Source organism: Botryllus schlosseri, chromosome 3, assembly GCF_051294905.1.
Source record: "Botryllus schlosseri isolate E-star chromosome 3, Bs_hap1, whole genome shotgun sequence".
Taxonomy (NCBI): Eukaryota; Metazoa; Chordata; class Ascidiacea; order Stolidobranchia; family Styelidae; genus Botryllus; species Botryllus schlosseri.
This window is the reverse complement of record NC_137238.1, coordinates 6310754-6338697: the sequence shown is the minus strand read 5'-3', so window position 1 is coordinate 6338697 and position 27944 is coordinate 6310754. Positions and strand designations below refer to the sequence as shown.

At 40.0% G+C, this 27944-nt stretch overlaps 2 protein-coding genes across 3 annotated transcripts in view; both read right to left on the bottom strand.

Moving 5' to 3' along the window:
• Positions 1-27944, bottom strand: part of LOC145436573 (uncharacterized) — a 185231-nt gene that overhangs the window by 39908 nt on the left and 117379 nt on the right. The gene's annotated exons all lie outside the window — the stretch shown is intronic.
• LOC145436576 (uncharacterized) overlaps positions 1-27944 on the bottom strand; it is an 80717-nt gene that overhangs the window by 21305 nt on the left and 31468 nt on the right. Inside the window, exon 1 of one of the 2 annotated variants that reach the window (XM_080313943.1) lies at positions 745-1935. The exons of the other annotated variant lie outside the window; for it this stretch is intronic. Within the exon in view, the coding sequence (XP_080170069.1) occupies positions 745-1881 (1137 nt within the window). The 5' untranslated portion in view covers positions 1882-1935. Of the gene's footprint in view, positions 1-744; positions 1936-27944 lie in introns of those variants that run through there. 2 annotated transcript variants of the gene reach the window in all.

Below are 27944 nucleotides of genomic sequence, written 5' to 3'. Positions count from 1 at the left end.
TTCTCGAAAACTTGTAAAACAAGCAACGGTATTGCCATTCACTTACGACGTAGCGAGGAAATCTGAGAAACCATATTTGTTTCGATTTATATTGTTATCTGGTGGGCGATGTTTTTCGGATTTGAAAAACATGAGATTTTGAACTAAAAAATTAATATGTTGACATTTTTTACCCTAAAAAACTTAATTTTGACGAAAATTTGACCTCATGTGTGCAAATTAGATGTTTTCGCACATAATGCTAGAATTGTACTACTTATCTTCATTTCTGTCTGTCGTTACTAAGAAGTTTGGCCTCAAAAAACTTTTTTAACTTAAAAACTGACAAATTTTTACACGAAAAAACTATTTTCTAACGAAATCTGGACCTCCGAAGAATTCCAGTAGTTACATCACGCATTATTGGAGGAATAATTAAAATTTGTTGTAATACAACGGTACAATATTGTCAAAATTTTGACTTGGTTTGAAATGTCAAAAAAAGTCGCCTTAGTTACCAGGTTGATCGACTACTATCAGATAAGGCGTATAACAAATGCAAACATTATTGGCAAAGTAGACAGCAAATAGAAGTATTAGATATTGCTAGATGAAGTCACAGGCTACGTGGTCCCATATTAAATTATACAAGTTTCACACATTCAAGTGATTAAGCGTGAGTTAAAATACTTCAACATTAATTGATTTCAAAGTGAATGATTTTAATGTTTGGGATTTGTCCGAACAAATAATATACATACCAACCTGCATAGTTTGGTGTGAGAACTCGGCAAATTTGTCGAAAGGCGAGGGTGTATCGCGACCATCTTCGAGATTGGCTCCGGTAGACAGGAATTTATTCAAATCATTAGCATCGACCTTGTGTTTAATCAAATAACTTTCCGGGAAAACGAATATATTATCCTGCATTGCGTTGTAAGCGAGACTTGTGATGTCATCATAATGTTTTACGGATGACGGATCAAGATATGCTCTAAAAACTGCAGCCACAAGACCGGAAAGGTTATCGGGTAGGGTAGAGGGATCTTTCTGATATAGGGTCGTCATGTAATTGAAAAACATGGGATTGCGACACAAACTCAGTATTTCGGGTGGAGCATTTCTCAGTGCATTGAGAAATTTATCGCCATCAATTGAATGTGAGACTGCTATCTCTCTCAAGGTTTCATCATTTAGTCCCCTCAAGCCTACTACTTTATCGGACTTTTGATCAGCTTCAATATACCAATATATGTTCCACCGCGTTGTAGTGAGAACGCGGGCATCGGGCCATATGTTTTTGGACATAATGTTGGCAATAATATCATTTGCTTTTGCGGGTGTGGTTGCAGTGACTATAGGGTATTTCTCACGACCGAATTCTTCCAAGCATTGATCGAGACCGTCAATTACTATCAACATTTTTGCCGAATTAATAGATAACCATTCTTGACCAGCCTCCTCTTCCTGTATACTTAGTTTGGTATCAGGACCACGAGTCATCTGCTCCGTGAATAGAAGATTAAAGGCAGTTGTCATACTCCGATGTTGAAGCGTAGCAGCTGGAACGAAATGAACGAGTTGGATATTGTTGAGTGTTTTGACATTTCCCTCTTCCACAGCCAAGCAGTACATCTTTGAAAGTGTTGTCTTTCCTGCTCCAGCTTCTCCAAGAATCGTGACATGATTGGAACATTTGTCTTGTTCGGCATCGTGAATCTGATCGAGGCTGATTTTTTCAATGTCACGGCCGAGTCGATTTGCAGATTCCGAAATTCCTGCACCGGTGCCTTTCATATCTACCACCATTATGGTAGGATGGCCGGAAAAACGTTTACTGCCAGCTATTTTATTTCTCAGGTGTAGCTTGGTCTTTGCCAGAAATCCGTTTTCTGAAAGCATAATTATAAATCGTGTATGGAATGATGTTTTATACCCAGTAAAACAATACAGACCAAAGACAAACTAATATTTTAAATATTTCGATAGTTTTCAATTTAGCGAGATGTCCAGCCTGTGTCACAAGAACCATCATTAAGTTTCAGATATCTACACTAATCTACGGTTCAACAACGTACACTTTTGACCGATGTCTCCTAAGTTTATATTTTATACGTCTTTGTCAATTTATTCCGTGGTGACATGAAGTGAAGCACGTGTCCTTTCCGTTAAAAACGTTATTTATGCTTCTCGTCGCATGTACCTATAGAATAGATCAGGGCCGGTCCAGTCGGTGGGCCGGTTATGGGAAAATGAAGCACTTGGCGGGCCGGATACCTGGACAGATATAATAATCGCGTATTTCTACACCTATACTAGGAATAAATCGTATTTAATGTGGACTTTAAGTATGAAGCAGAGAGACGAAAATAGTATTTAATGAATTTATAACCGCAATTTACTTCAATAGTTTTAGAAGTCTCTGAAGACATCTTGGATCGATCAAAGTTATCAAGCAAGTTCTGTGAACTCTGGCTGGGTGTCGGGTGTAGAAACTCTTAGTAAAGAATGCGTGTGCTTGTTTATTTATTTATTTAACACATACAACAGTGGTGTTTATCGCCTATTAAGGTAATGTACACCACGACAATGATATTTAAATGTTCAGGATCTTTGCTTTCGTACTCGTTCCGAACGACTTCCACACTCGCGCGCTCCCAACTCCGGTCTCTCTCTCGTTCATGCATCCGGACTTGTTCTTTACTGCCGACTTCTTCCTGTCGCGGCTCACCATCATACTGGGCTTTTTGAGACATTGCTAGCGCAGTAAGGTTAGCGATAATGAGCCTAGGTAAGCCTCCGACACATAGAAGTTGGTTCGAACCGGGATTCGAAACACTGCAATTGGTGTCGTGACGCTGGTGCTTAACCAACTGCGCCACTCGCTTCCCAAGAATGCATGTGACTGTCAGTGAGATTGCAACGCAGCTTCGTCTTGTTAATGTTCACGGTCGAAAATTTTCGCTGGCAAATGTAGGCCTATATCTAAACTAGGGTCACCATACGTCCTCTTTTAAGCGGATTTGTTCTCTTTTTTTACTTTTTTGAGAGTGTCTTGAGATTTTGTCCTCTTTTTCTAGAATCTTGGTCAAATATTGGGCAAAGTTGAATTGAGATACAGTAAATCAGCACTTAAGTAACGCTCCGGTGGCTATTTCGAGAGCCGAGCAGGAATGTAGACCTTTTTTATCAGTCAACCGACCACGAAATGCAAAAAAATGCCCATTTTCAGTATTTTCCTATGGAATTCCAAGTCTGAAAATTTTGATAAAGTGTCCTCTTTTCAGATTTTTTCTAAATATGACAAACCTAATGTAGACCCGCGAGCCGGAAACCGGAAACTGTCAGCGGGCCGCTCAAAATGCCGCCGCGGGCCTGATCCCACCCCTGGAATAGATTAATTCTCAAAGTATAAGAAGTGCTTCATAATGGTTATGGAAATTTGATTTTTCAGTTGCCAATATTTTACACATGTTGATGCAGCACTGGATATTAATTTTCCATAATCTGGGCGTATGCCCAATGCCCATGCTTTTCGATTGAATCGGGCGTGAAGAAATTTCGGTTGGTCAATGGACAGTTGGACACCAAAGAAAATAGAGTGAGAACCCCCGAGGGCACTAATGTATATTGAAGTATTCCATATGAAAAGGCGGGACCTGGTTTGACGTTTTTATTTGTCCTATCGCTAATCGCAATTGGCTGTTCATGATAGGGATATTTACTTTGTCTGATAACGTAAGTGTGTTTCTAAATGAAGACCTCTCTAGGCCGTCACATGTGGTTATGATCACCACACAGACAAACTCACTAATACACATACGTCATACACACACTAATATCGAGGCATGCAGTCGAAAGTATAGACATGAAATGTTGTCATTGATTACATGCAATAATATCACTATGAGCGCATGTCGCTACCTTATTCATATAACTCTGAATTCTACAAAACATCCAATGGTTTAGTATTCGATATTGGTACCATCAGGCGGCAAAGATGTTTAAATGGGAAGATCGAAGGTTACCGTTCTGATGAATTTTAATAAAATCAAAATTTGTGTCATTTAGCTACACGCTATGCATCACTCTTCCACAGATCATGCTACGTTCTTGTGAGCCGTGCACTTCACAATGTGATGCATGACTAGTGACATTGCGCGACAAATCGGTAGTAGGCCTACCTATGCAATAGTTCATACGACACCGATGATTAGACGCACTATTCGTCAATGCGAGCATGTAGTCACTAATTCGTCACGTACGCCAACACAGGTCGCCCTGACTACAGTATAGACAACTAACCTACGGAAGTCCGTTAGTTACATTCCTGCATTTCCTGATCAATGTTCGCAAAATCATATTTGGGAATGATATTTACAGAACATGATATGGATTACGCCTATACCTGGCATACCCGTACTCGACGCATATCGATCTGGGTACCTTCAGTTCAGTGTTGGGATGACTCGAGTCACTTTTTTCGTATGACTTGACTTGACTCGAGAGTCAATTTTCTAAAATGACTTGACTTGACTCGGCGTATCAGAAATGTGGATTGACTCGTGACTCGGAGCAAAATTCGCGAGTCAATTTCAAGTCATCAAGTAATCGGTGTCGATAAAATCACTGTAGCTTGCATATGTTTGGATTGTTCGTGAAACGCTAGTGTAACCCAGTGATCGTGAGTTTTACTGAACCTCCATTGTTCTCTCACAAATAAATTGACCGCAAACGAAGGGATCGAAGCTTATAGCTTACGTTGTCGTAAACTAGTATAGTAAAGTCATTTAATAGCAAAATATATATTTCTGTTCTCTGTGCTTACCTTGACGAAACCTTTTATTTTATTGAAATTGAATTCGAATATAGTTAGATAGTCCTCAGCCATTGTCACAGGCTCGATTTGTATCATATCAATTTGTAAATGGGTAATGTATTGCATCTTATCAAATTCGTTTCTCTATTGACTATTTTGGCTGGTAACTGTAAACTGAGGATATGCAATTACTTACGTCGTTTAGCTATACAGCGCCTTCTTGCGTGTGTATATTGAACTCTATATTCGTTCATCGATTCAAAATGAATGAACACTCAATCTGTATTTCCGACATCTAGCATAATTCAATGACGTAATCATGCCTCATACTTCGAAAAGGCAATTTGACTTGAACTGTGACTTGACTCGTGACTTGACTTGACTTGACTTGACTCGAGTCACCTCCGAAAATCGAGTGACTTGACTTGACTCGATTCACCTTCGAAAATCGATTGACTTGACTTGACTCGAGTCAAAATGTGCAATGACTCGAAATGACTCGTGACTAGAAGGTAGTGACTTGATCCCAACACTGTTCAGTTCCATGTCCCGGTAAATCAACTATTACCAACAATATATCCTCTTAACTTACCTGCATCCACATTTAAATGGTCATTTATCGTTTGTTGATATCCAGGACTTTCAGAATTCTGCCCATGATAATGGTGTTCTGTAAAATGAGTATGCATTTTTGTGAAAAATTAGCTCATATTCGTAGCAAATAACTTTCATGAAAGCACAACGTGATATTTGTTAAAACTGCTGAATGGGTCATCATTCTGACCATTTCCATTTGATTGACATTGATAATGTTTTTTCATTGCAGAGTAAACCGGTCTTAGATGGAATCCGGATCCGATCAGTTTTGATGAATTCACTTGAGTAGCCTCTTTTCGTCAGGTGATTGACGAAAGTAAATGTTTCGTATATAGACCTGCTCAGTGGTGTGCGTTGAAGTTCATGTTTGGTGAGGCACTGACCCTTTAGAATCAGATTCACAGATATCTATGCACGGAATGGTTACATCTGACTCAGTTAAGGACTTGTTTTTTTTTATCACATTATCACTCTCCATACGCAGGCTATGCAAGAAGGTACTATACATATCCACAATTGACCAGAGATGGTCAAATTAGTCAAGAAAGCTACTCCAGTAGAAGTAGAAGTAGCGACGAGAAAATCTACCCAAGTACGCGTGGAAGAACATCATCCATAAGCACCCTGAAACTACTTGAAGTAGAAGTAGAATTGACTTTAATTCTACTCAAGTATGTAAGTAGTTGTGAAAACGATCCTAATTCGTTCACATGGATTGTGAAAAGGTGCACACTGCACATTGAGCTATGCGAAAGGTGCCGAGCTCGATTCATATTGATAAATACCAGGAGGTATCCAACTTTCGACAGCATAGGCATTCGTTCGCATCACGGGATGAAAATGATAGTATTGATATGGAAATGCGATACTAATTGTCTGTTTTCTCGAACAGCACATTTTAGAAAATATCATGGTGTGGCGCCCTCCCCCATATTATAAGGCCCGTAGTTTAGTCGAAGAGCAATACGGAGAAGTTGTATAGGATACGGTGTAAACACTTTGCGCGATTAGTAAATGTTAATAAAAAATATGGTGGACCTTGAAAATGCCATATTGTGTAGCTTCATCTCCGGAAATTACAGGCATTATTACACTTGCTTTTATCCTTCAACATGTATGTTATCCAAACAAAAGAACTCAAAGTATATGATACTGGGAATTGAAAGTGAAATATAAATACTAATTCCTAAAGCGGAACATGTCTTTAGTCCAGAAAGTTCCAAAAGTGGTATGCTAAAACAGCTCTAAAACTAAAAAAAAAGTCATAGTCCACTTTTCCAGATTAGGACCCGCCATGGACATGCTAGATTAAGATATGATGAGTAAATGCTAGATTGCGAAACATCAGTTTCAAACGTTGTGATGAGCCATATATACTGCGATGAAATATTTCATATGGGCGACAGGCGACAATGCGGTGTGAACGGAATCACGCCAACCCGCTACCTAAATTATATTCACCGATACTTTCGTGAAATCATACCGGCTACTCCGTATCCAATGCGCGCACAGCGGGTCGAATATTCTGGGCTTTACTCAACTTTTATGAAAATTCAAAGTTAATACTCCGTGAAAACAGTCCCGAAATTCCTCAGGCTATCTTCCTGATTGGAGGATTGAACTACTTCTAATTGACAAACTGAAAATAGCGAAAAGTAAGTAAGTAGATCACAAAATATTACGAAGTAGACGTGGCAAAAATCAGATCTACTTGAGTAAGTATCAGAAGTAGAGCAAAACTACTTGAATACTTCGAAAAAGTAGAAGTACTTCGTTACTGACCACCTCTGCAATAGACGATATAGGTATGGACACTGATACAGGAGACAATTATTCACTCGCCTTCTTCTTCGCCACTATGACGAACGCCGTTATGAGGCATTCCATTTTACACTATAGAGTCGTAGTGGCACCATGTTAGACCCTATGAATATATGTATTTACTAGCTTAGATACCTCTATTGCAGGGACCCAGCTGTATTCCGTAATTTCTTTAGTCTAGTCTAGTCAGTTGAATATTTTTTATTATCACATAACACCTGGTATAAATGCGAAAGCAATACAATAATATTTACCACTAATTACAAGTCCTATTCAAATCAGAATCAAATGAGAACAACATAAATGTACGACCATATCGGTAAGCCTGAAATTCAATACAGTACTGATTACTATTCTGATTTTAGGAACCGATCTTATCAGGTCTATATGCTAAGTGAGGAGATGACAATATATGAGACCCGCAGAAATAACTTTATGTTATCGGACCATCATGTACACTATATCAATGTAGGTCTACATGTCACGTTAAGAAGTCAAGAAAAATATTTTGAATATATTGAATATTTTGAAGAATATGGAAATCAGAAAATCAATATAGAAAATAGTGCAAAAGATTTCAGTCGTATCCAGTTGGCAAGTTTATGACAGCTATATTCCAACAACATTCACGGCATTGGGAGGTTACGCGTTTGTACATAAATACACACACTGGATTGCGCAATTTAGTGGACTGGACGTCAACACAAGTGGTTTATGATATTGCTGTGATCTACTTCGATATCTGTTTAATCATATTCCCTGTCGTCATGTTATGCAGACTTTGGTACATCGTACTCTTACCGGTGATTGTAATAATATTTGTTTGGTCTCCCGCAACAACGTTCACGGTGGTATTCTCAAAGTTCTGAGAGACTTGATCAGCTTCGGCCAGTGTAGCGATTCCTGTCATAAATCAAATGGACTAAATTGATGACTTTTCAGGATCATGAGATTGCTGCGAATATCCAGATCGAGACGTACCGTTATCAGGAAATATTCACGACGCAGTGAGGACCTTACTTATCAAAAACATCTAGAATGCAAATATATTATTACTACAACCAAATACTTCAAAACGATCAAATGCCTTTATGAATTTATCAATTGTATTGCAATTCTGATTTATCGGTACACTATACTGATTATTGGAAATGAATCTTCATCCCATTACCTAAGGACTTGGTGTTGGTAATGCGTCAGTGTTTTGACTACATTGATCATTTCACATCTGATTGATACTTATATGATGATTTATGATATTTGAGCTGCCAACTCCTGACATGGTCTAATTTCGTTCGAATGTATTGTCCATTGTTGCACAAGCGATTGAGCATTCACTCTCACTCTCGTGCGGACTTGCTCCTCAACTGCGCTGTATTATTCCAAACGGTATTGTGCGCCACAATACCGAACTCCGTTACAATGCAACATTTGAGACTGATTTTGGGGGTTCCAGATTATTTTAGTCAACTACATAAATTTCCCAGCGAAAAATGGCAAAATGGGCTGCTTTTAGTCTTGATAAACTAACTTTAACTTTCCTGATGTGGTAAAAGTGTCCTCCTTTCCCGATACCAAAATATAGTAACCCTCCACACCAGCGATTCTTAACCTCTTTTCTCCAGTGCCTCTTTCAAAAATGGCCTGGGTCTGGCGCCCTCATATCATAAGGACTGCAGTAAAAACGATGGATAAGTGGTCGAAGGCCGGTTTCGGGTCGGGACTTCACTATTCGACCACTCGACTGAACAACGGAATAATTTTATGTGCTATTTTTGTGATCAAATCCAGGTTGTTGTAATAACCATCGATTATATTTTGTAGATCCCAAATACAAGTATTTTTAGGTAATGATTCTGGCCAAAAACCATCTAATGTACTAAGGGCATCACTCTCAAAATTTGTACAGTACTGTGCGTTTGCCTTTTGGATTTCGATACGCAGTGCGCTGCAGGATACAATACCTAGCTCAAAACATTTTGTGGAAAATTACCAGAGCTATCGGTAGGTATCAGTTTATTAATATTTTCATCATTACGAAACACCACAAATCTGCGATTCAATGAAAAGAATGGAAGGTATCGAAACGACTTGGAGTAGCTAGCGAGCCGGCAGTGTTCTAACGGGGAATTGGCAATCTAAAAGTACGAAAGTAAGCTGCAAAATACTGTGGACAAAGGGGCATTTTCTGGAAAACAATCAATTGAATAAGAACTAAAATTAGAGCATAGGAACATTTCACAAATTAATTTAGAATTAATATTAGAGCATATGAACACTACAAAAATTAGATTAGAATTACTAATAAAGCATAGAACCACTTCATAAATTAGATTATAATTAGATTACTGGCATTTCGCTCTAATTTAGTAAAATTAGACAACTAGACTGAACGTGTAGATTAGCCATTTCTATCTAGCTCTAGCAGCTCATCTCGAAGTTACTCTTGAATACTGGTCATGTAGGCTATATTACAGAAGAAAATGGATCTAGAATGTCCATTTCTAGCGATTGCTCACTAGTTTGCGGAGACTGACAACTTGTAAACATTTCGAAGTCACCTTGATTGTCTTACTACTCGAACTTTCCATTTTGCCACAATCCCCGACAAATCATCTACAAAAAGCGATATATGTTTGTATTTAGGCTGCTGTCAATGTATCAAATAAAATCAGTTTGCACAGTAGGATATTTCATTTCCGACTACCGTTTTTGTAATGTGAGTCGTTAAGTTTTACTCGTTAAGTACCTAATGGAAATGAGAAGCACTGACATAGAGGAATATATATGAATTAGAGGTAGGCTAAATCGAGCTCTGCGCGAGATCTTATTTCAGTTGACCGCATCTTCACGCCACCTTCAGATGCTGTCACGTCCCCCAAGGAGTGCGCGCTCCCCAGTTTTGAGAACCACTGCCTTATATTTGTGGATATGAAGACTCACCAGCAATAATTGATTCCAGCGTTGGGTTTTCCTTTTCACCACGTAAATCTTGACCTCCTTCAGCCATTGAAAGTGTTGTCTAATTTCTATGACCGTAGTATTCGATTGACAAACATCAAATAATTAACTTATCGTTGACTATTATAGAGGACAGTTTTCGTTCGTCGAAACATTTTAAGGTAAAGAAAAGGTGCAAATTTGGAGTATAGTAGCCATGAATTGTAACGATTGAACTGGAGTATAGTAGAATACGATTTTACGGAATATACTCAAGTCATACGCTTTTACCACTACGATTTATATTGTCAACGAGAATTATAGCTTCCTTGAAATCAGCGAACCACCATCCAAAACGTATAGCAGAATGCTGCTCAACACGCGTGTCATCGAAGTCGACATTCAAGTCAAATAACGATTGTCTCGCAGAATCGTCATAAAATCTCATATTGAATGTCACTCAAATACGCGACTTGATCTGAGGCATAATATTCGATTTGAAAGCGAATCACTCGGTTACACGACTTTGACCAGCACCACCTATACGATGACATGTCCACTAATATCATTGGGTTTTTATAAAGCAGAAAATAATGATGCGGATTGAGCAGCGACGAGAAACCGGAATATATAGGTTGCTGAGTCTTGAGTTCTGGAGTCGACCACGATGAGACTTGTAACTGTGACCAATTGGCGATGAAACACACCGATTCAGTGCTCGATGTCTCCATGTTTTAGCTTCTTTCAAGCCCATGAACATATAAGCTATTCGCGATAAATCCTCATATGTGATAGACATGAGCAACTACAAAAGTTACTAAGACAAGGCGAGTGCTTATGCTCGGCTCTTACGACCAGCGAAGTCAAAAATGAGCGAGCCGTTGTCTGACAATCCTCCTATTTTCTGTGTCAACACGTCGTAAATACTAGAATAAATATTGGTACAGGGCGTCGTATTACCAGACCCATATCTGCGTGCAGTGACGGATAGCCAGCTGCTTCCAATCTAGCTTTGGTAGAAAGCTGTAGTGCCTGGATTGTAACCTAGTCAAAAGGCTCCGAGTCACAAGTCAATCTCACTTTTATATTTTTGACTCGAGTCAAGTCGAGTCATTTTCAATTCCCACCGAGTCAAGTCCGAGTCCAAGTCAGCGAACAGAGGATCGAGTCCGAGTCAGGGTATTATGACTCGAGTCCGAGTCCAAGTCATTGTGTTGACTGCTCAGTTTCCAGTTAAAGTCTTTCTAAACCCACTTTTTTAAAACTCTGTTTGGTGATATTGAATGGTTCGCATTTATAATATATCAATTTTCCTCACTTTTAGCAATTTCTGGTCGCATTTTCAAGCACCAGTACCAACAAACGAAATTCCAATAGTGTGTTGGCTTCGAAATTACAATGAAATGTCGGTCTTGGCCGCCTGAATCTCGAGTCAATGACTTGCTTCGAGTCATGCGCAATGACTCGAGTCCAAGTCGAGTCAATACACAGATTGACTCGAGTCGAGTCGAGTCATTTCCGTATTTTGAGAAAATGACTCGAGTTGAGTAGAGTCATCGGAAAATCGTGACTCGAGTCTGACTCGAGTCGAGTCATGACTCGAGTCATTACAACCCTGTGTAGTGCATTGGGGCTAAAAGGCATTGCGAGACTGTGTGGACTGATTACTTCAACAATAGTCCCCTCTGTTCTATCTGAGTCTTTAGCATACAACACTTCACTATGCGTCCATATAGCGAACGTTGCACTGATGTCGACTGCCTATATGACTCCAGAACCCAACGGTCAAGCTCGTAAACGGCCTACCAAGAACATCATTCGAATGAGGCGACAATTTCTTGACCCATGATCGAGGTAGTATCTTCAGTCAAGCTAAAGAGGAGTACGCAACCAATTACTTGAGACGTAGTGAGAGTACCGGCGTTCATCTACAAACTGTAACGAGGCATAGTACGAAGGTTTTATTGTTTGAATTGAAATGTTGTTCAAACAAACCTCCGCGTTTAGTCGTAACTCTATAATAATATTAATTAGACTAACATGATTCATCATAGTAGCCTAACACATATGTAAAACACATGTTGGTAAAAAGAGCATGTTTTACAGCATCAGCAATCGATTATGTTCCACTATCTTTTTTGTTTGTTTTGTTTTGGGGTAATCATGGTGTTTGTCGACTACTGTGGTCATTTACACCAGGCCGATATTCTTGTTATTTTCCGTAGCTGCCGACTTATAGCACGGTCCACCTCTAGGCTCTTGTAAGACACCGCTGACGCGGATGAGGTGGCGAGGAGGAGCCTAGGTAAACCTCCAACACTTAGATATCGGAATTCGGAAGTCGACCTCGGTCGGACTCGAACCCACATCTATTGGTGTTGCAGCCACGGATTATACCACTGCGCTATCTCGCCACACCTTCCCCTCCACTATCTTTCGAACAGACCCTATAGTCCACTCTCTAAAGCGGCGTCATTACTTCTTTAAACGCTATGGGTTGCAGCATTTACTGAATTATTGAGTCAAACCAACGACTTGAAATAATTAATTGACATGCAGTAGACCTTATGTTCTAATTTGTATGGACTGCAATCGCTCCAGCTGACTGAAAACTTATTTCCTAAGATGCACAATATTTGGAAGCAGTATACGGCGTCGCGAGCGGAGTCGTAAGTTTCACATCAATGATCTGAGTAAAATCTTGTAGTCAAGAACAGCAACACCAGGTGTACATTTCCCATTGTAATATAAATGATTGACCATTTGTCCACGTGATGAGAGCCGGATCCCGTAATTCACGCAAGTAGATGTCATGGCGCCTCTTGCCGGATGCTTCTAACAGAATGCAACCAGTAATTATTAAACAGAACGTAACAATGCGGTAGGCTATATACAAACGAGACGAGCTGCGGTTGAGTTTGATAAATTTACATAAAGTATGTGGTCGTATATGAATAGTTAAAATTGAAAATCCTTGTTTTTACAAAGCACCAAAGTAGCAGGTACGAAATGCAGTGTGAAATCATACGCTATTTCAGGACAAAAAAAATCGAAAATTAATATAAAGTATCATATTATTGGGCAATATCTTATACTGGAAAATTTTCTTCACGCTTCACGCGATTCGTTTGAAGTGAATTCTTTCATTCAGTTTGGGTACAATCGTCTCCTACAAAATGATAGTAGGCTCATAATGAAAAATAAAACATAAGTTACAGAAATGAGTGTTCGCAATTATGAATCCGTTTTATTATGCCCACTGAACCACAGGACGTTGGTCGAAACCTTCGCTGTTGATATCTATAGTCGCTGAAATGCCGCCTGTCCGTGAAATTCTCAGACGTTGTACTAAAAACCCTACCTGCAAAGCGGCCTAGTAAAGTTCTATTTCGACCCGTACGAGAAACATTTCATGACTGCTCAAGAGTGGCGAGGTTAAAAAACACTGTCCTAAATATTCGATTTCGTGCAACTTGCCGTTGAATTTTGAGTCATTATTCGTATAAGCGCAGGAATGTTGGCAGTTTATCAAATGGATTAGGGCAGTGGTTCCCAACCTTTTTCGACTCATCGCCCCCTTTTCAAACTCAACACCGATCATCGCCCCCCAAATATTGGGAACCGAAAAATGGGCATACAGACTAAGATGACTAAGAAAAAAGGTCAACTTTTCGGTTCGACCTCGAAATTACACTTTTCCAGTTAGATTTTGGTGAGTTGACTAACAAAAAAGGTTATTTCTTCGAATTGATTCCAAAAGGACCGTAACAGCACTTCGTCAGCCCCCCCAATACGCTGGTCTTGTCCCCCATCTCCATAGGGAGATGAAGCAAACTTCTGCACCCCTCAGACCAACCTCCCCCCGATACCTCTTTACCGCTACTTCTCAGCACAAATTGTTGCACTCTTTTAGGCAGTCGGCTGAATTCGCGCCGAGCGCGAAAAATTTCAATCATTCGTGATTGAATCGGTCAATATGATCCGGAATTGGATATATATTGCTGTCAATTTTTATCCTCTCTCTGCTCATGTATTCAGATTTACCGGTAAAACTGAGTCAGGTGTCTTGGAAAATGCAGGGCCCGTAAATAATAAGCGTCCATATTCGAAAGGACCCCTGGGTATAATGAGTTCGTTACGTAATGACATTTCGTGGCCTGTCTGCTATGTCAAAAGATAGTCAAATCGCCCATACGTACTAAACTAAACGACGCACACGATTTCAAATTGGTATTTCTGCACTGGCAATTATTGTTTCTCTGCAAGATCACATTTTTTGTGCGGTTCTCATTGCCAGGACAGGAACATTTGGCGCCAGCCATTTAGGCACCTATGGACAATTAAATATATATGTATATCGTATGTATATCGAAGTCGGTCAGCATAAAGGCAGTCCTTTTCCGCCAAGGTTTTCTCGTTCTGGCACACTTTTCGGAGCTGCATGTTACATGGACTGAAACTTCATATGTCTTGGTGCATCATGATGGGTTAATAGCTGACGCCGAGATGCCCATTTCTATAACTCATGCGTATTATTTCTTGGAGGAAGGGTATCCAATAAGCAAGAAATATGTGACCACGAAATGGGGCGTAGCGCGAAAATTTCTTGAAAAAGTTGCCTAAACTTCCAAAATACATAATGTTAATTCACGAAAAAATTGTGGGTCCCCTTAGAGCTCGGGCCCCCATCCCAATTGGGGGTTTGGGTGTGGCAGTAACGGTAATGGACGCCAATATAGCAATTTCAACGCGCCATCGCCCCCCTGTCGCCCCCTTCGTCCGTTTTCGCCCCCCTGAACCGACAAATCGTCCCCTGGGGGGCGATATCGCCCACGTTGGGAACCACTGGATTAGGGTCTTAAATATCAAATCTTCCTATTTCTAAAAACCTTTGATGGGTATGCACGATCAAAATTCACAGCACAATAGATCATCTCTATGCATTCAATACCAGTAGGATTGTATATAAAACAAATGATTGTCTTAAGCAGCGTTTTAAACGAAGGCCTTTTAAAACAATTGTGTGTTTTTAGTTGTATAATTATGCCATAATTGTGTATATACTTTGCTGAAACATGTTGCATGAGCCTACGGAAGACGATTACCATCCGATATAGCCGTCGTATACGATATGGGATGGTTGGAAGCCTAGAGATAGTCAGTTCAACAGCTATGCTTCGTAGATATAGATCATTGGTACCGAAGGGATGTTTTTATGGTGCAAACGACCTCAAGCTTGATAACCTCTATCTTTGACTAAAGCACCCAAACGGCTTTTGCCACACTAGGAATATTAGGTTCTCTCATAATTTCGATTGAACTAACTCGTTATACGATAAATGATGATTATTTTATTTTGAATTGTAGTTTTTGCGATAACAGGGGTATCCATAAGACAATTAATACAAGGGGCCGTAAATCGCGCGCAGCGCTAAGAAAAATGTATAGTAGCACAATACAAGATATTGTTATGCCAATTTAGGACAGAATTTTCAGCTTCCTTCAAGCCCTAAAAAATTTCGGACATTTGGGTATATTTCCGCATTTCTTCCAGGACGCAGTTTGAACATTGAAATTCCGGACATGTCCGGGAAATCCCAAACCCTAGACGTAATATTATATTTATCAGTCGTATACGGGCGTTTAGTACATTTTTCTATAATCTAAAGCAATAGTCGACAGCGTTCGGAAATTTGCAGTTGCTTTTTTGTGTGAGAATATGTATCTCCAAACGGCGCAAGCAAATCCATTCATGGAGCCATGTCTGCATATGCACCTTCAAACCCTTCCACCAGAAAACGGAACTCTATGTTTCATTCCATGAACGAGAAAGTATATAAAACTGCGGTCACTTTCTCGCTACAGAGGCCATAATCACTTTGAGCTCTCAGTGATATGAGAAGTTTGGCGTTTCGGGGTCATTTCTGAGCACACCAACCAACAACCCTTCGTTCCTTCAATGGCCGGAACCCTGCATCAATAGTAATATAAGTCAGCTTTGTCAAGTTGATGATTTTCGCTGGTCCCCACCCCCCGTTTTCCTTGTCAGCATTTCCTCGGCAGATTTGTCCACTCTGATAAAATGCATCCAGATGATTAGCCATGCAATGTCTGTGGAGTGGGTGGAGTCGTCCAACGCTAGACTGAAGTAGTCTACGCGACAATACAAATCTAAACTCGATCATATCAAGAAATCAGAAGATAGCATATAGTGGTATGATTCACGGCTACAAAACTAATGTGTTGTGGGTTCGAGGTCGACCGAGGTCGACTCCTAAATCCCTACCTAAGTTTTGGAGGTGTATTCAGGCTCCTCCTCGCCATCTCATCCGCGTAAGCGGTGTATCACAAAAAAAAAACTAGAAGTGTGCGTGCTACAAGGCCGCTGTTTCTGCGCGGCAGTCTGAATCCTGCGCTGCCGATTCGAGGTGCAGAAGCCTGTCTATGGGGTTATCTACGGATGCTAATCGTTGTAATTCATACACGTGATCCATGACTTTAATAACACAATAGCACGCCAGCAACATACGACCGACGAACGTAAGAGAATTAAGATTAACGTAAGCAAGGAACCAAAGTAAGATTTGCCATTAATTTTGCGTCGACGTAAATATCCAATGAATGGTGGTTCGCAGACGCTTTATATAGCGGTAAGAACAGCCTATCTGAAAAAGCTTGATTATAAATGATTACTAAAATCAGGATTGATAAATGAAATGCGCAAGCGCAAACAACCGCAGATACAGAATCATAAACACGGAATATCGGCCTGGTGTAAATGACCATAACAGTCGATAAACACCATGAATACCACAAACAACAACAGTACATATCGAAGAATTGATATTCAAACGAAATAGTGACGGTGCGACAAGAGACATTAAGTAGCTAAATTAATATGTAAAAAATACTGTGCCAGGAGTAATTGCGTTCATAATGAACGATGTCGCGGGTCGCAAAATAAACGCCTGAGAGCAGCGGGTCGAGGACCCCGGCCCTGGCATACCATTTCAATCTACGTTCGCAGTTGTACCGCGAAGCCTGGATTCCAAATACATGGCTATTTTACGCGGACCAGTTTGGCACCTTGGACGTATGACTATCAGAGGTTTCGGCCAACAAGCGGTGATGTTTTTAGGTCAAGACTTATCGCTTTATCACTTTACGACCTTTTAGCAAGGCACTTCGCATGTTGGCCAAAACCTCGTGTATCTTGGTGAGTCCTTGTGCAAAACATGGCTCGCGCAGAAATGCCGGTGTCTGATTGCGAATAGTTTATTGAGCTGAGGTGTATCATCATGGAAATCAAGAAATCTAGTGAAACTAAATCGCGCGAATAAAAAAGTCGAATTTTACGTTACATAGATCTGCCGATGGATATTTTGCTTTTTATGCGTTTGCAATGTCATTTGGGATCCCTCATAAGTGGGGAGTTTCGAATGAGGCTGCTACCGCCTTCATTACCGGCGGCACATACCTAGGCTCCTCTTCGCCACCTCATCCGCGTCAACAGTGTCTTACAAAAGCCTAGAGGAAAATACAAAGAATATCGGCCTGGTGTAAATGACCATAGTAGTCGACAAACACCATGAATACCCCAAAACAAACAAACAACCCGGTCGCACACACCATAAAATATTTATCATAACAATTCCAAAACGTTGCTGACACTCTTGGCTCACAGCCTCACCTATCTGGTCATGAGAGGACACAATTTTTAATATAAATTACAAAAATATGCACCCGCAAGAAGCTCGCTTGGGATAGGGACTATATATTTCATAATTATGTCGAAAAAAAATCTGCTTAATCAATATGCCCAATATATAGATTGGAACTGTTATTCACGGATTCAAGCACTTGCTAGTTATTATCGCGAATAGTAGTTCTTGGCGTGAGCATCGTCAAGTCTTGTAATCGATGCTCGATTAATCAACCACTTTGCCGTAAATCCAGGATTTAGTTGCGCGGCTCTTTAGCCAATTTCCAAAGATTTTGAGTGGCCTTTTACGGACACCAGTTAAAGAACAGCTGGTCTATATAAAACTGACACCCTAACAATAATATAGAGACTGAAAACGTTCTGTGCTCAAATACTATACTTATGGAGCGGTCCACCGTTGAGGGTTTCGGCTTCGTAAGATATGCCGGTCATACAATATTTAGTATAATACAGTTGCAAACCAGTTTCAAATACCTAAATACAATACAATTTCTTCATTACAATTATTGCAGAAAATAAACATCAAATGACTCCACAATAGAAAGTCCAATTGTCTTTGATGCACCCACGTGACGTCACAAATAACTGGATAATAGCTTTTATATTTACAAATACACGAAATCGAAGATTTTCATAGCAACACTAATGCATATTATTTAGAAATCGGTGACATTTTTTACCTGGGAAATTAGCAGCACTCTCAGAAAGACCTTCTGATAGAGAATACACTAGACTAGAATTACCTCTTAATATGATTTGAATTTTAAAAATCGATTGATGCATTTTTAGTTAACGTGAGACCAAAATCCATAGGAGGTGACCGCTTGGTAATGAGCACGGACAAAGCGGTGGTTAATTCTAGAATAATAGAACGTTGCGCCGGCGTGCTTTGTTTTTAGGGTCAAAATATGTATTGCCACCTATCTCTATGGCAATGCAATTCCCTTGGCGGTAGGTGCACCCAAACGTCGGTCCTGATGTGTTCTGGGGTGGAATTTACGGTCGTCGCCGAAATGCAGGTGTCCGATAGCCCCGCTCAAGGCCGTATTTACATCCTTGCCTTTTTCGCCTTGCGGCCTAAAACCACCATTATTTCATAATTGCGAAAAAAGTTTGGTTCAATTAACATGTTGTCGGGATATTTCAAAATGTTTGCTGGTGAAGTAACTCATTTTTGTGATTTCCAGTGTTGGGATCAAGTCACTACCTTCGAGTCACGAGTCATTTCGAGTCATTGCAGATTTTGACTCGAGTCAAGTCAAGTCAATAGATTTTCGAAGGTGACTCGAGTCAAGTCAAGTCACTCGATTTTTGGAGGTGACTCGAGTCAAATCGAGTCAAGTCAAGTCACACAGTCAAGTCACAATTCAAGTCTAATTGATTTTTCGGAGTGTGAGTGATGATTCAAACTCATAACATTTTGCCAGCTGTATGAAAGACAGATAAATTAGCCATTTCTCTTGAATCAAATAACGAGTATAAAGTTAAATATACATGCAAATAGGCGTTGTATCGCACACGCACATGTAGAACTGCTAATTAAATGCGGGAGTAACTGTATAGTTATATGCTAAAGTCTGTTATTATCAGCCAAAATAGACGATAGAATACGAAGCCCCGAGAAGTTTAAACAAATCGATATGGTACAATACAATACCCATCTACACATCCGTGAGAATATAATCGGATAAACTATATTCATTCGATTTAAATCATACAACAGGGTTGATAATGGGGAGCACTGTGCAATATGAGCAGTGAGCCGTCTACGAAAAGGAGATACGTTGCTATTAATCTACTACTACGTCGCCAGAGTAAGCTATGATCATTTCATTTGCGGCCAATTTATTTGTGATGTAACAATGGAGGACCAGTGAACCGTACAATCAGTCAATGACTGGTTGCTCTCACCGGCGTGTCACCAGCGTATCACGGATAATCCGATCATTTAATCGACATCATTTACTTATTGATGACTTGAAATTGACTCGTAAATTTTGCTCCGAGTCACGAGTCAATCCACATTTCTGAAGCGCCGAGTCAAGTCAAGTCAAGTCATTTTCCAAAATGACTCGAGTCAAGTCAAGTCATACGAAAAAGTTGACTCGATTCTGACTCGAGTCAAGTCATGACTCGATTCATCCCAACACTGGTGATTTCAATAAATGACATTTCGTGACAGTATTAACACCACTTCTCATAAGCAATAATATAGGTTTGCTCCAATTAGGATTTGACGTTTAGCATAGTACGGTTCAGTTACGGACCTCAGTGACGTTTCTAAAATCATATAACTATAGCTCAACCTAACATGTATCATGTTATCGCAGCCATCTTTTTGAATTCTGCCACTCACCATAAATCAAGAACTTTTAAGATACAAGAAACTGAGGTGAGCAAGTGCGTCTGAGAAAACGCTCATCCAGAAAAGTGGTGTTCGAGAAATACTCTAAGTGTGGGTCGAAATCTTTGATTTTGATGATTTCAATAGCTTCGTACATTCGTTGGTCTCCTTATTCGGTAAATATTCTTGATCTTGAAGTATTTGTAGTCTTTATAATCTTTTTCAGTTGGGGAACCCCTTGAGCCGCAAACACCCATCCGGAAGCAGAAGAAAGCATCTCTAAAAGTAGTAGATAATCGAATCATACTTAAAGCAATTTAGAAAGGCAGTGCCATATTGGTTAGCTATAATAATTATAGACATACCGTAGCCTATACGGCAGTGGTGGGCAAGATACGGCCCAAGAAGGGATTTTGTGCGGCCCGCAGAGAGTTTTCCGTCTTACATGATAATGCGGCGCGCGGCCCCAGTCTGCCGAAATTTCCCACTACTTGCTTACTACGTCAAATTTAAGTGACTGTATGTTATGATACACGTGTATAGGCAGCGTGCAAGAGTGGAGCCTACGCGTAAATTCATCGAAACGAGAAGACTTATGGCATTATCGGCGTTATGATGTACTCGACGCAAATGTCGTTGTGGTAATCATGGTGTTTGTCGACTACAATGGTCATTTACACCAGGCTGATATTTCGTATTTTTCATTCTGTAACCGCCGACTTGTACCACGGCACACTTCTAGACTTTTGTGAGACGTAAGATTACCATATTTTGGAAATCTAAAAAAGCACAATTGTTCAAAATTTTCAGACTTGCGAAACCGGAGGAAAATCCTGGAAAAATAGTAAATTTTTCCCACTTCGTGTTCGATTGACTAGAAGAAAGGAAGGTCAATTTTCTCGCTCAGCTCCCAAAATACAGTTTTTCCTTTCACATTATCAGTTGGTTGACTAAAAAAAGGTCAATTTTCCGGCTCATCTCGCGAAATAGCAGCTGGGGCGTTACTTCAGTGCTAATTGACTGTATCTCAGTCGATTTTGCCTTATATTTAACCAAAATTCTCAAAAAAGAGGACAAAATCTCAAAAAAGAGAACGTATGTTAACCCTGGTAAGACATCGCTTAGACTAGGGATCGCCAAGTCAAAACGGATCGCGGGGCACTTTTCAAATTTCGTAGAGGACGTGGACCGCATGAATTCAATATCGAGATTAATCAGGACACACAGTTGAACAACGACGCTATCTCGTCACCTACTCAACCCTAATGAATTGATATCTTGGTAAATTAGGCGTACCGGGGTTCTCGAACGCCTTGAAATCTTAATTAAGGATTGCACCGCATGTTGATTGATCAGATAGAAGCAGACATGGCGGCGCTTGTATGACAATGCCATTCTCAAATCCACATTGTATTCGTCACTATCGGCGAGAAATGGCTTTGAAGTGAAATTGTTGTCGTTAAAATACATTAACATTAAATATGATTTATTCCTTGTATATTTGGATGAATGGGCGAATAATGTATCGATTCAGCAATCCGGCCTGCCAAGTACCTAATTTTCCGACAAGATAGCGCAGTGGTTAAGCGTCCAGCTTCTTGATCGGTAGTTCGTGGGTTCGATCCTCGGCCGGGTCATACCAGTGTTGGGATGACTCGAGTCACCTTTTTCGTATGACTTGACTTGACTCGGCGTATCAGAAATGTGGATTGACTCGTGACTCGGAGCAAAATTCACGAGTCAATTTCAAGTCATCGGGTAATCGGTGTCGATAAAACTCACTTTATCTTTCATATGGTTGAATTGCTCACGAAACACTGGAGTAACCCGTGAGAGCGATTAATCATTCAATGATCGTGCGTTTCACTGAGCCTCCATTTATCTGTCACAAATAAATTGACCGCAAACGAAGTGGTCGAAGCTTATAGCTTACGATGTCGTAAACTATTATAGTAAAATAATTTAGTAGTGAAATATCTATTTCTGTTCTTACCTCAACCAAACCTCTTGTTTTATTGAAATTGAAGTCGAATATATTTTATATAGTCATCAACCATTGGCGCAGGCTCGAATTGTATAATATCAATTAGTAAAGGGGTAATGTATTGCATCTTATCAATTCGTTTCTCTATTCTCTATTTTGGCTGGTAACTATAAACTGAGGCTATGCAATTACTTACGCAGTTTAGCAGTTCTACGTATATGTGAGCGATACGGCGTCTTCTTTCGTGTATATTTAACTCTATATTCGTTCATTGGTTTAGAATCAATGACCACTCAATCTGTATTTCAGACAGCTAGCAAAATGCAATGGCGTAATCATGGCTCTTACGTCGAAAAGGCAAGTCGACTTGAATTGTGACTTGACTCGTGACTTGACTTGCCCTGACTCGATTTGACTCGAGTCACCTCCAAAAATCGAGTGACTTGACTTGACTCGAGTCACCTTTGAAAATCGATTGACTTGACTTGACTCGAGTCAAAATGTTCAATGACTCGAAATGACTCGTGACTCGTAGGTAGTGACTTGATCCCAACACTGGGTCATACCAAAGACCTGATTAGTAACACTGGTATCCATGGCTTCCCTGCTTGGCGCTCATCCATTACTGGGATAGCATAGAGGGGTGGTACATGACTTAGAAAGTGGCAAAGGCTATATCTGCACTTCCTTGTCCAGCGGCATATGCACATCATGTACTCATGGTATGCATCAGGATTGTAACCAAGTCACATGGTTCTGAGTCACGAATCAATCTGACTTTTGTGGTTTTGACCCGAGTCGAGTCGAGTCATTTTCAATTCATCACCGACTCGAGTCCGAGTCCAAGTTACCGTTTTAAGGGTCAAGTCCGAGTCATAGTGTTATGACTCGAGTCGAGTCCAAGTCACAGTATTGAAGTCATGTTCAACTTATGTTTTCAATCCTGCTTGGGTGATATCGAATTCCTTGCTTGCCAAACATGCTTATTTTGTCCCTATCATAGTCTTGGCACATGTTTATTTAGGCAGATAACGGACAGTTCCTGGCCTCATTTACCGATGCTACAGATATACGAGACAGGTCGCCAATACGATAACTTTACTAATCTTAGAACTTTAAATCAAATATCTGTCAGTCTGATATATCACAAATGCAAGCACTCAGTTTTTATTACTAGCACATCGACGACCGCTCACAAATAGCTTATAGAGAATTAACGAATTCACGTCTACATACTATCTGATAGAGAACCTACGAATACACGTCTAGATACAAGCTGGTAGAGAATCAACAAATAAACGTTTATGTAGAGGTACGGTTTTGCTTTCAAATTAAATCAGGTGGTTGACCAGAAAAATGTCAACTTTACTGCTCAGCTCCCGAAGTAGTCGCCGGAGCGTTACTTTAGTGCTGATTTACTGTTATCTTGGTCGAATTCTCCCTACATTTACCAAAAATTCTCAAAAATGAGGGCAGAATCTTAAAAAGGAGGCTACTTCTTAAAATTGTTAGATTATCTGAAAGAACTTAAATTTGGCTCAATTCCAACCAGTAGAAAGCAATGCTAAGAGGAAATATTTTGAATTAATTACAAAGAGACTTTCGAATTTTACCGGCTACCTCATGATATTGTTAGATTGTGTAAAAGTATGATTCATAGCAAATTTGGCTCGATTCCAACTAGAAGAAGCGAAGTTATTAGAGTGGAATATTTTGAATATGAAAAAATGAAATCATTTCTCACTAAAAATACTCCATGTATTTTCAAATCCAATATTTTCTCCTCTCATATCATTGATTTCACTATTTAAAATTAAGCCAGATTCAGTGTTCTTTTTATGCAACGTAACAATTTTATCAAGTAGCCACCATGTAGAATAAAAAATAAGTTATTTTTGATCGGCCCTATTGTACAAACATCACACAACATTAGCCATTCATTATTACTCACGTGCACAATGCACATATCTAACAAAACGTCAAATCGACGGAGGGTATTGCAGGGTTGTAACCAAGTCACATGGTTCCGAGTCACGAGTCAATCTTACTTTTGTGGTTTTGGCTCGAGTCAAGTCGAGTCATTTTCAATTCATCACCGAGTCGAGTCCGAGTCCAAGTCACCGTTTAAAGGGTCAAGTCCGAGTCATAGTGTTATGACTCGAGTCGAGTCCAAGTCACAGTATTGAAGTCATGTTCAACTCATGTTTTCAATCCTGCTTGGGTGATATCGAATTCCTTGCTTGCCAAACATGCTGATTTTGTCCATATCAGACACGTGTTTATTTAGGCAGTTCTAGTTCTAGATATCCCTGGCAAGATGTGAGGTAGATGGTTTCACCAAACGGTTGGGGATTACCGATAGGCCTATCCAAAGACTCATCAGTTGTGCTCATGTTCACATTTTCAAACAATCCTGCAAAACGCTTTAAAAGAGAGTTTTTCAATGCTTCAACTAATGCGCGCAAGTAATTGACAGTGAAGATGTGCCTATTCGCATGGTTGTAGAGTGAGAGCAGGGTTGGTACGACCCTGATTGGCATTGGGACGCAACAATGCTGTCTGGCGAAACGAGAGAGTAACTCAAGAGCAAAAGTGCCAGGCAGCATTGTTGCGTCCCAATGCCAATCTCCACAACAATGAAAAATTCGAGGCTGATTGCGGGGGTTCCAGGGCCACGAGCGGAATAAAATTTATATTTTCGTAATCGGTGCAGAGTCAGCTTGTGATTGATACCCGTTTTACCAAATTTAATGCACGGCAAGTCGGTCAAAAATGACCGTCAAATTGCCTGTAGCCAAATGGAAATTGTGACGTGAATCAATTCCACTGAGCCGTGAGATTTGCTTGAGTCGACACGATATAGGACACTACCGGATCATTGTCCGCTGTTTTTGCGGCGGCATATCTGATATCAGACGAGTGCAACGAAAGCAGTGGTGACAAATAGCAATGTCGGCAGAATTCGTCAGATGTGTTGAACTGGCCATTACGATTCGCAAATTTATTCATCTTCAAGTCATATAAAATATGCCGAGTCATTGACTTGGGTCGAGTCATGCGTAATGACTCGAGTACAAGTCGAGTCAATCCAAATATTGACTCGAGTCGAGTCGAGTCATTTTCCCATTTCAAGAAAATGACTCGAGTCAAGTCGAGTCACAAAAAAATCGTGACTCGAGTCTGACTCGAGTCGAGTCATGACTCGAGTCATTACAACCCTGGGGTATTGTGTGTTTATACAGACAGCAGATCAAATCAATGAGTTATACTTGAAAAATACTAAAGTGGAAAGGAGATTCTCATATATGTTGAGGCGGCATGACCTTAGAATAATCCACATCCACTGGATACACGTTCCACTGGTGCATTAGATGCAGGAATTGAAAAGCAATTTTGAACCACACTGAAGAGCATTAGATACTCATCCATTCTAGTCGCCCAAAAATACAAAGAATCATCGCCTTCAAATCTACACATGAGCTTATCAGTCTCTTCCAAGTAGGCTACTTGACCATCTGAGTCATTTCATTGGCTCTAATTGGACTTCGCTTCGATTGTTTGCTTGTATAATTGAAAAGTCTTGAGTACTATTACCTCTTCACCACGGGATTATTTTGTACAATGCATTGCTCTTTGCTACTATGTACCATTGTCTTTTGTTTTTACGGCGGCATATCTGATATCAGACGAGTGCAACGAAAGCAGTGGTGACAAATAGCGATGTCGACAGAATTCGTCACATGCGTTGTAATTCCCAAATTTCTTCACCTTCAAGTCATATAAAATAAGCCGAGTCAATGACTTGAGTCGAGTCATGCGTAATGACTCGAGTACAAGTCGAGTCAATCCAAATATTGACTCGAGTCGAGTCGAGTCATTTTCCAATTTCAAGAAAATGACTCGAGTCAAGTCGAGTCACAAAAAAATCGTGACTCGAGTCTGACTCGAGTCGAGTCATGACTCGAGTCGAGTCATGACTCGAGTCATTACAACCCTGGTATGCATATGCGCAGATCGTGTGTATGTGTATGTGAGTCGGTGTATATGCCGCAAAAAAACATCAAGGACAGAAATAAACTACGTCCTTTCCTTTCCTATATCCAGCTCACCGACTGGGGAAGTTGCCCGTCCCTATGGTTTACGGGCTAGTACTGAAAATTTATTTCCGTCGCTGAACTGTTCAGACAAATATGCGGGGCGATGATTAAATGGGAATTGTTTCAACACCGCATTCATAAGATGCTTTGTTGAAATATTGTTCAAGATAGCTTAATATAAAAATACTGCTTTGAACCGATAGCAGAGGATATAGAATATGGATAATATTAGGATCCTGGATGCTTTCACACCCTATTTAGCGTCCACTTGCAATGTAATAATTATATTTATTACACGTTGTTAAACACCTGAAGAAATAGCGGAGCTCCGAAAGCTCGTGTAATAAATAGAATTATTACGTTGCAAGTGGACCCTAAATAGGGTGTGAAACAGTCACCAATTGTTTACATAAAATCTTCGATACTAATGATGATATTCAGCACCTAGCCCACGCAACCGTTGAGAAATGAGCGAATAATCGATCCGACATGGAAAATCATCTGAGTTATCAAGTCGGAAAGTATCTGTGAGGGTGACAGCAGGCCGTGGTTGCAATTAATTTAACTGATCGGTTTGCCCTGCTAAAGATATGATCAGCATAATGACGTAATAGAGTTCACGTGTAATGTTGTTTAGACTCGATGCTCGGATGGGCGACAATAGACAAAGTGAAAGTCAATACAAGCAGACGAGTGGAAATACCAAAACAAAATACAAAAACACGATATTTTGTTGATGAATCAAGAAAAAAATATTGGTGATGATTTTCGCTACGTGACCCTTTAATGATTGACAGCGAAGCTCGTAGTAAATAAGCCCGGTCAGTACCTATATATATTAGCGTCACGATATTTTGGAAATCTGAAAATTTCCACACTTATAATACTGCAGTTAAAGCATGAGAGAATGGTAAATTTTTTTCGACTTATTACTCGGTTGCTTTCCTATTTTCTAGTCCAATTTACTCGTAATTCAACCAAAATTCTCAAAAAAGAGGGCAAATTCTAAAAAAAGAGGACATTTAGGCGTTCCCCGAGGACACTTTCTAAAAAGTCAAATAAAATAACAAATCCTCTTAAAAGAGGACGTATGGTAACCCTAATACACAGTGGAAACAAACAATATAAATATCACAATGCTAGTTGACATTTCAATCAATTTTCTCCCCTTATCTGTCGCACGCCTGGTCAATGGCCAAATGTAATGTTACTCTTAGTGGCAGTGGTGGATGGAAATGTTCTATTCTATATCAATTTTTTGGTAGATTTCTAACAGATTCATTGTAAAGTTTCGAATCGGGAGGGCGTGCTCACCTCATATCCGGTATTGTTGGTCTGTTTGGATAGTGTGTAAAGCCACACAAGATTTTACTAATAGTTCTGAGTATAATTCGTGGCAGCATCTGGTATAATTAACAATGATATAAAGCAAGAGGCTATGCTCACATAGCCGTGGTGTACAGGCGAGTCAATTTCATTTTTACCACAGGAATAGCGCGATATTCCCAGCAAAAAGTTCGAAAATAATCAGTAACCCCTGAATTCCGCACAAAACTACTGCTCGACATAATCATGGACTTCAGGTGAATGCGGATTTATCAAACCTTTGAATCCTTAAGCTGAAGCATGTCGTTCAGTCT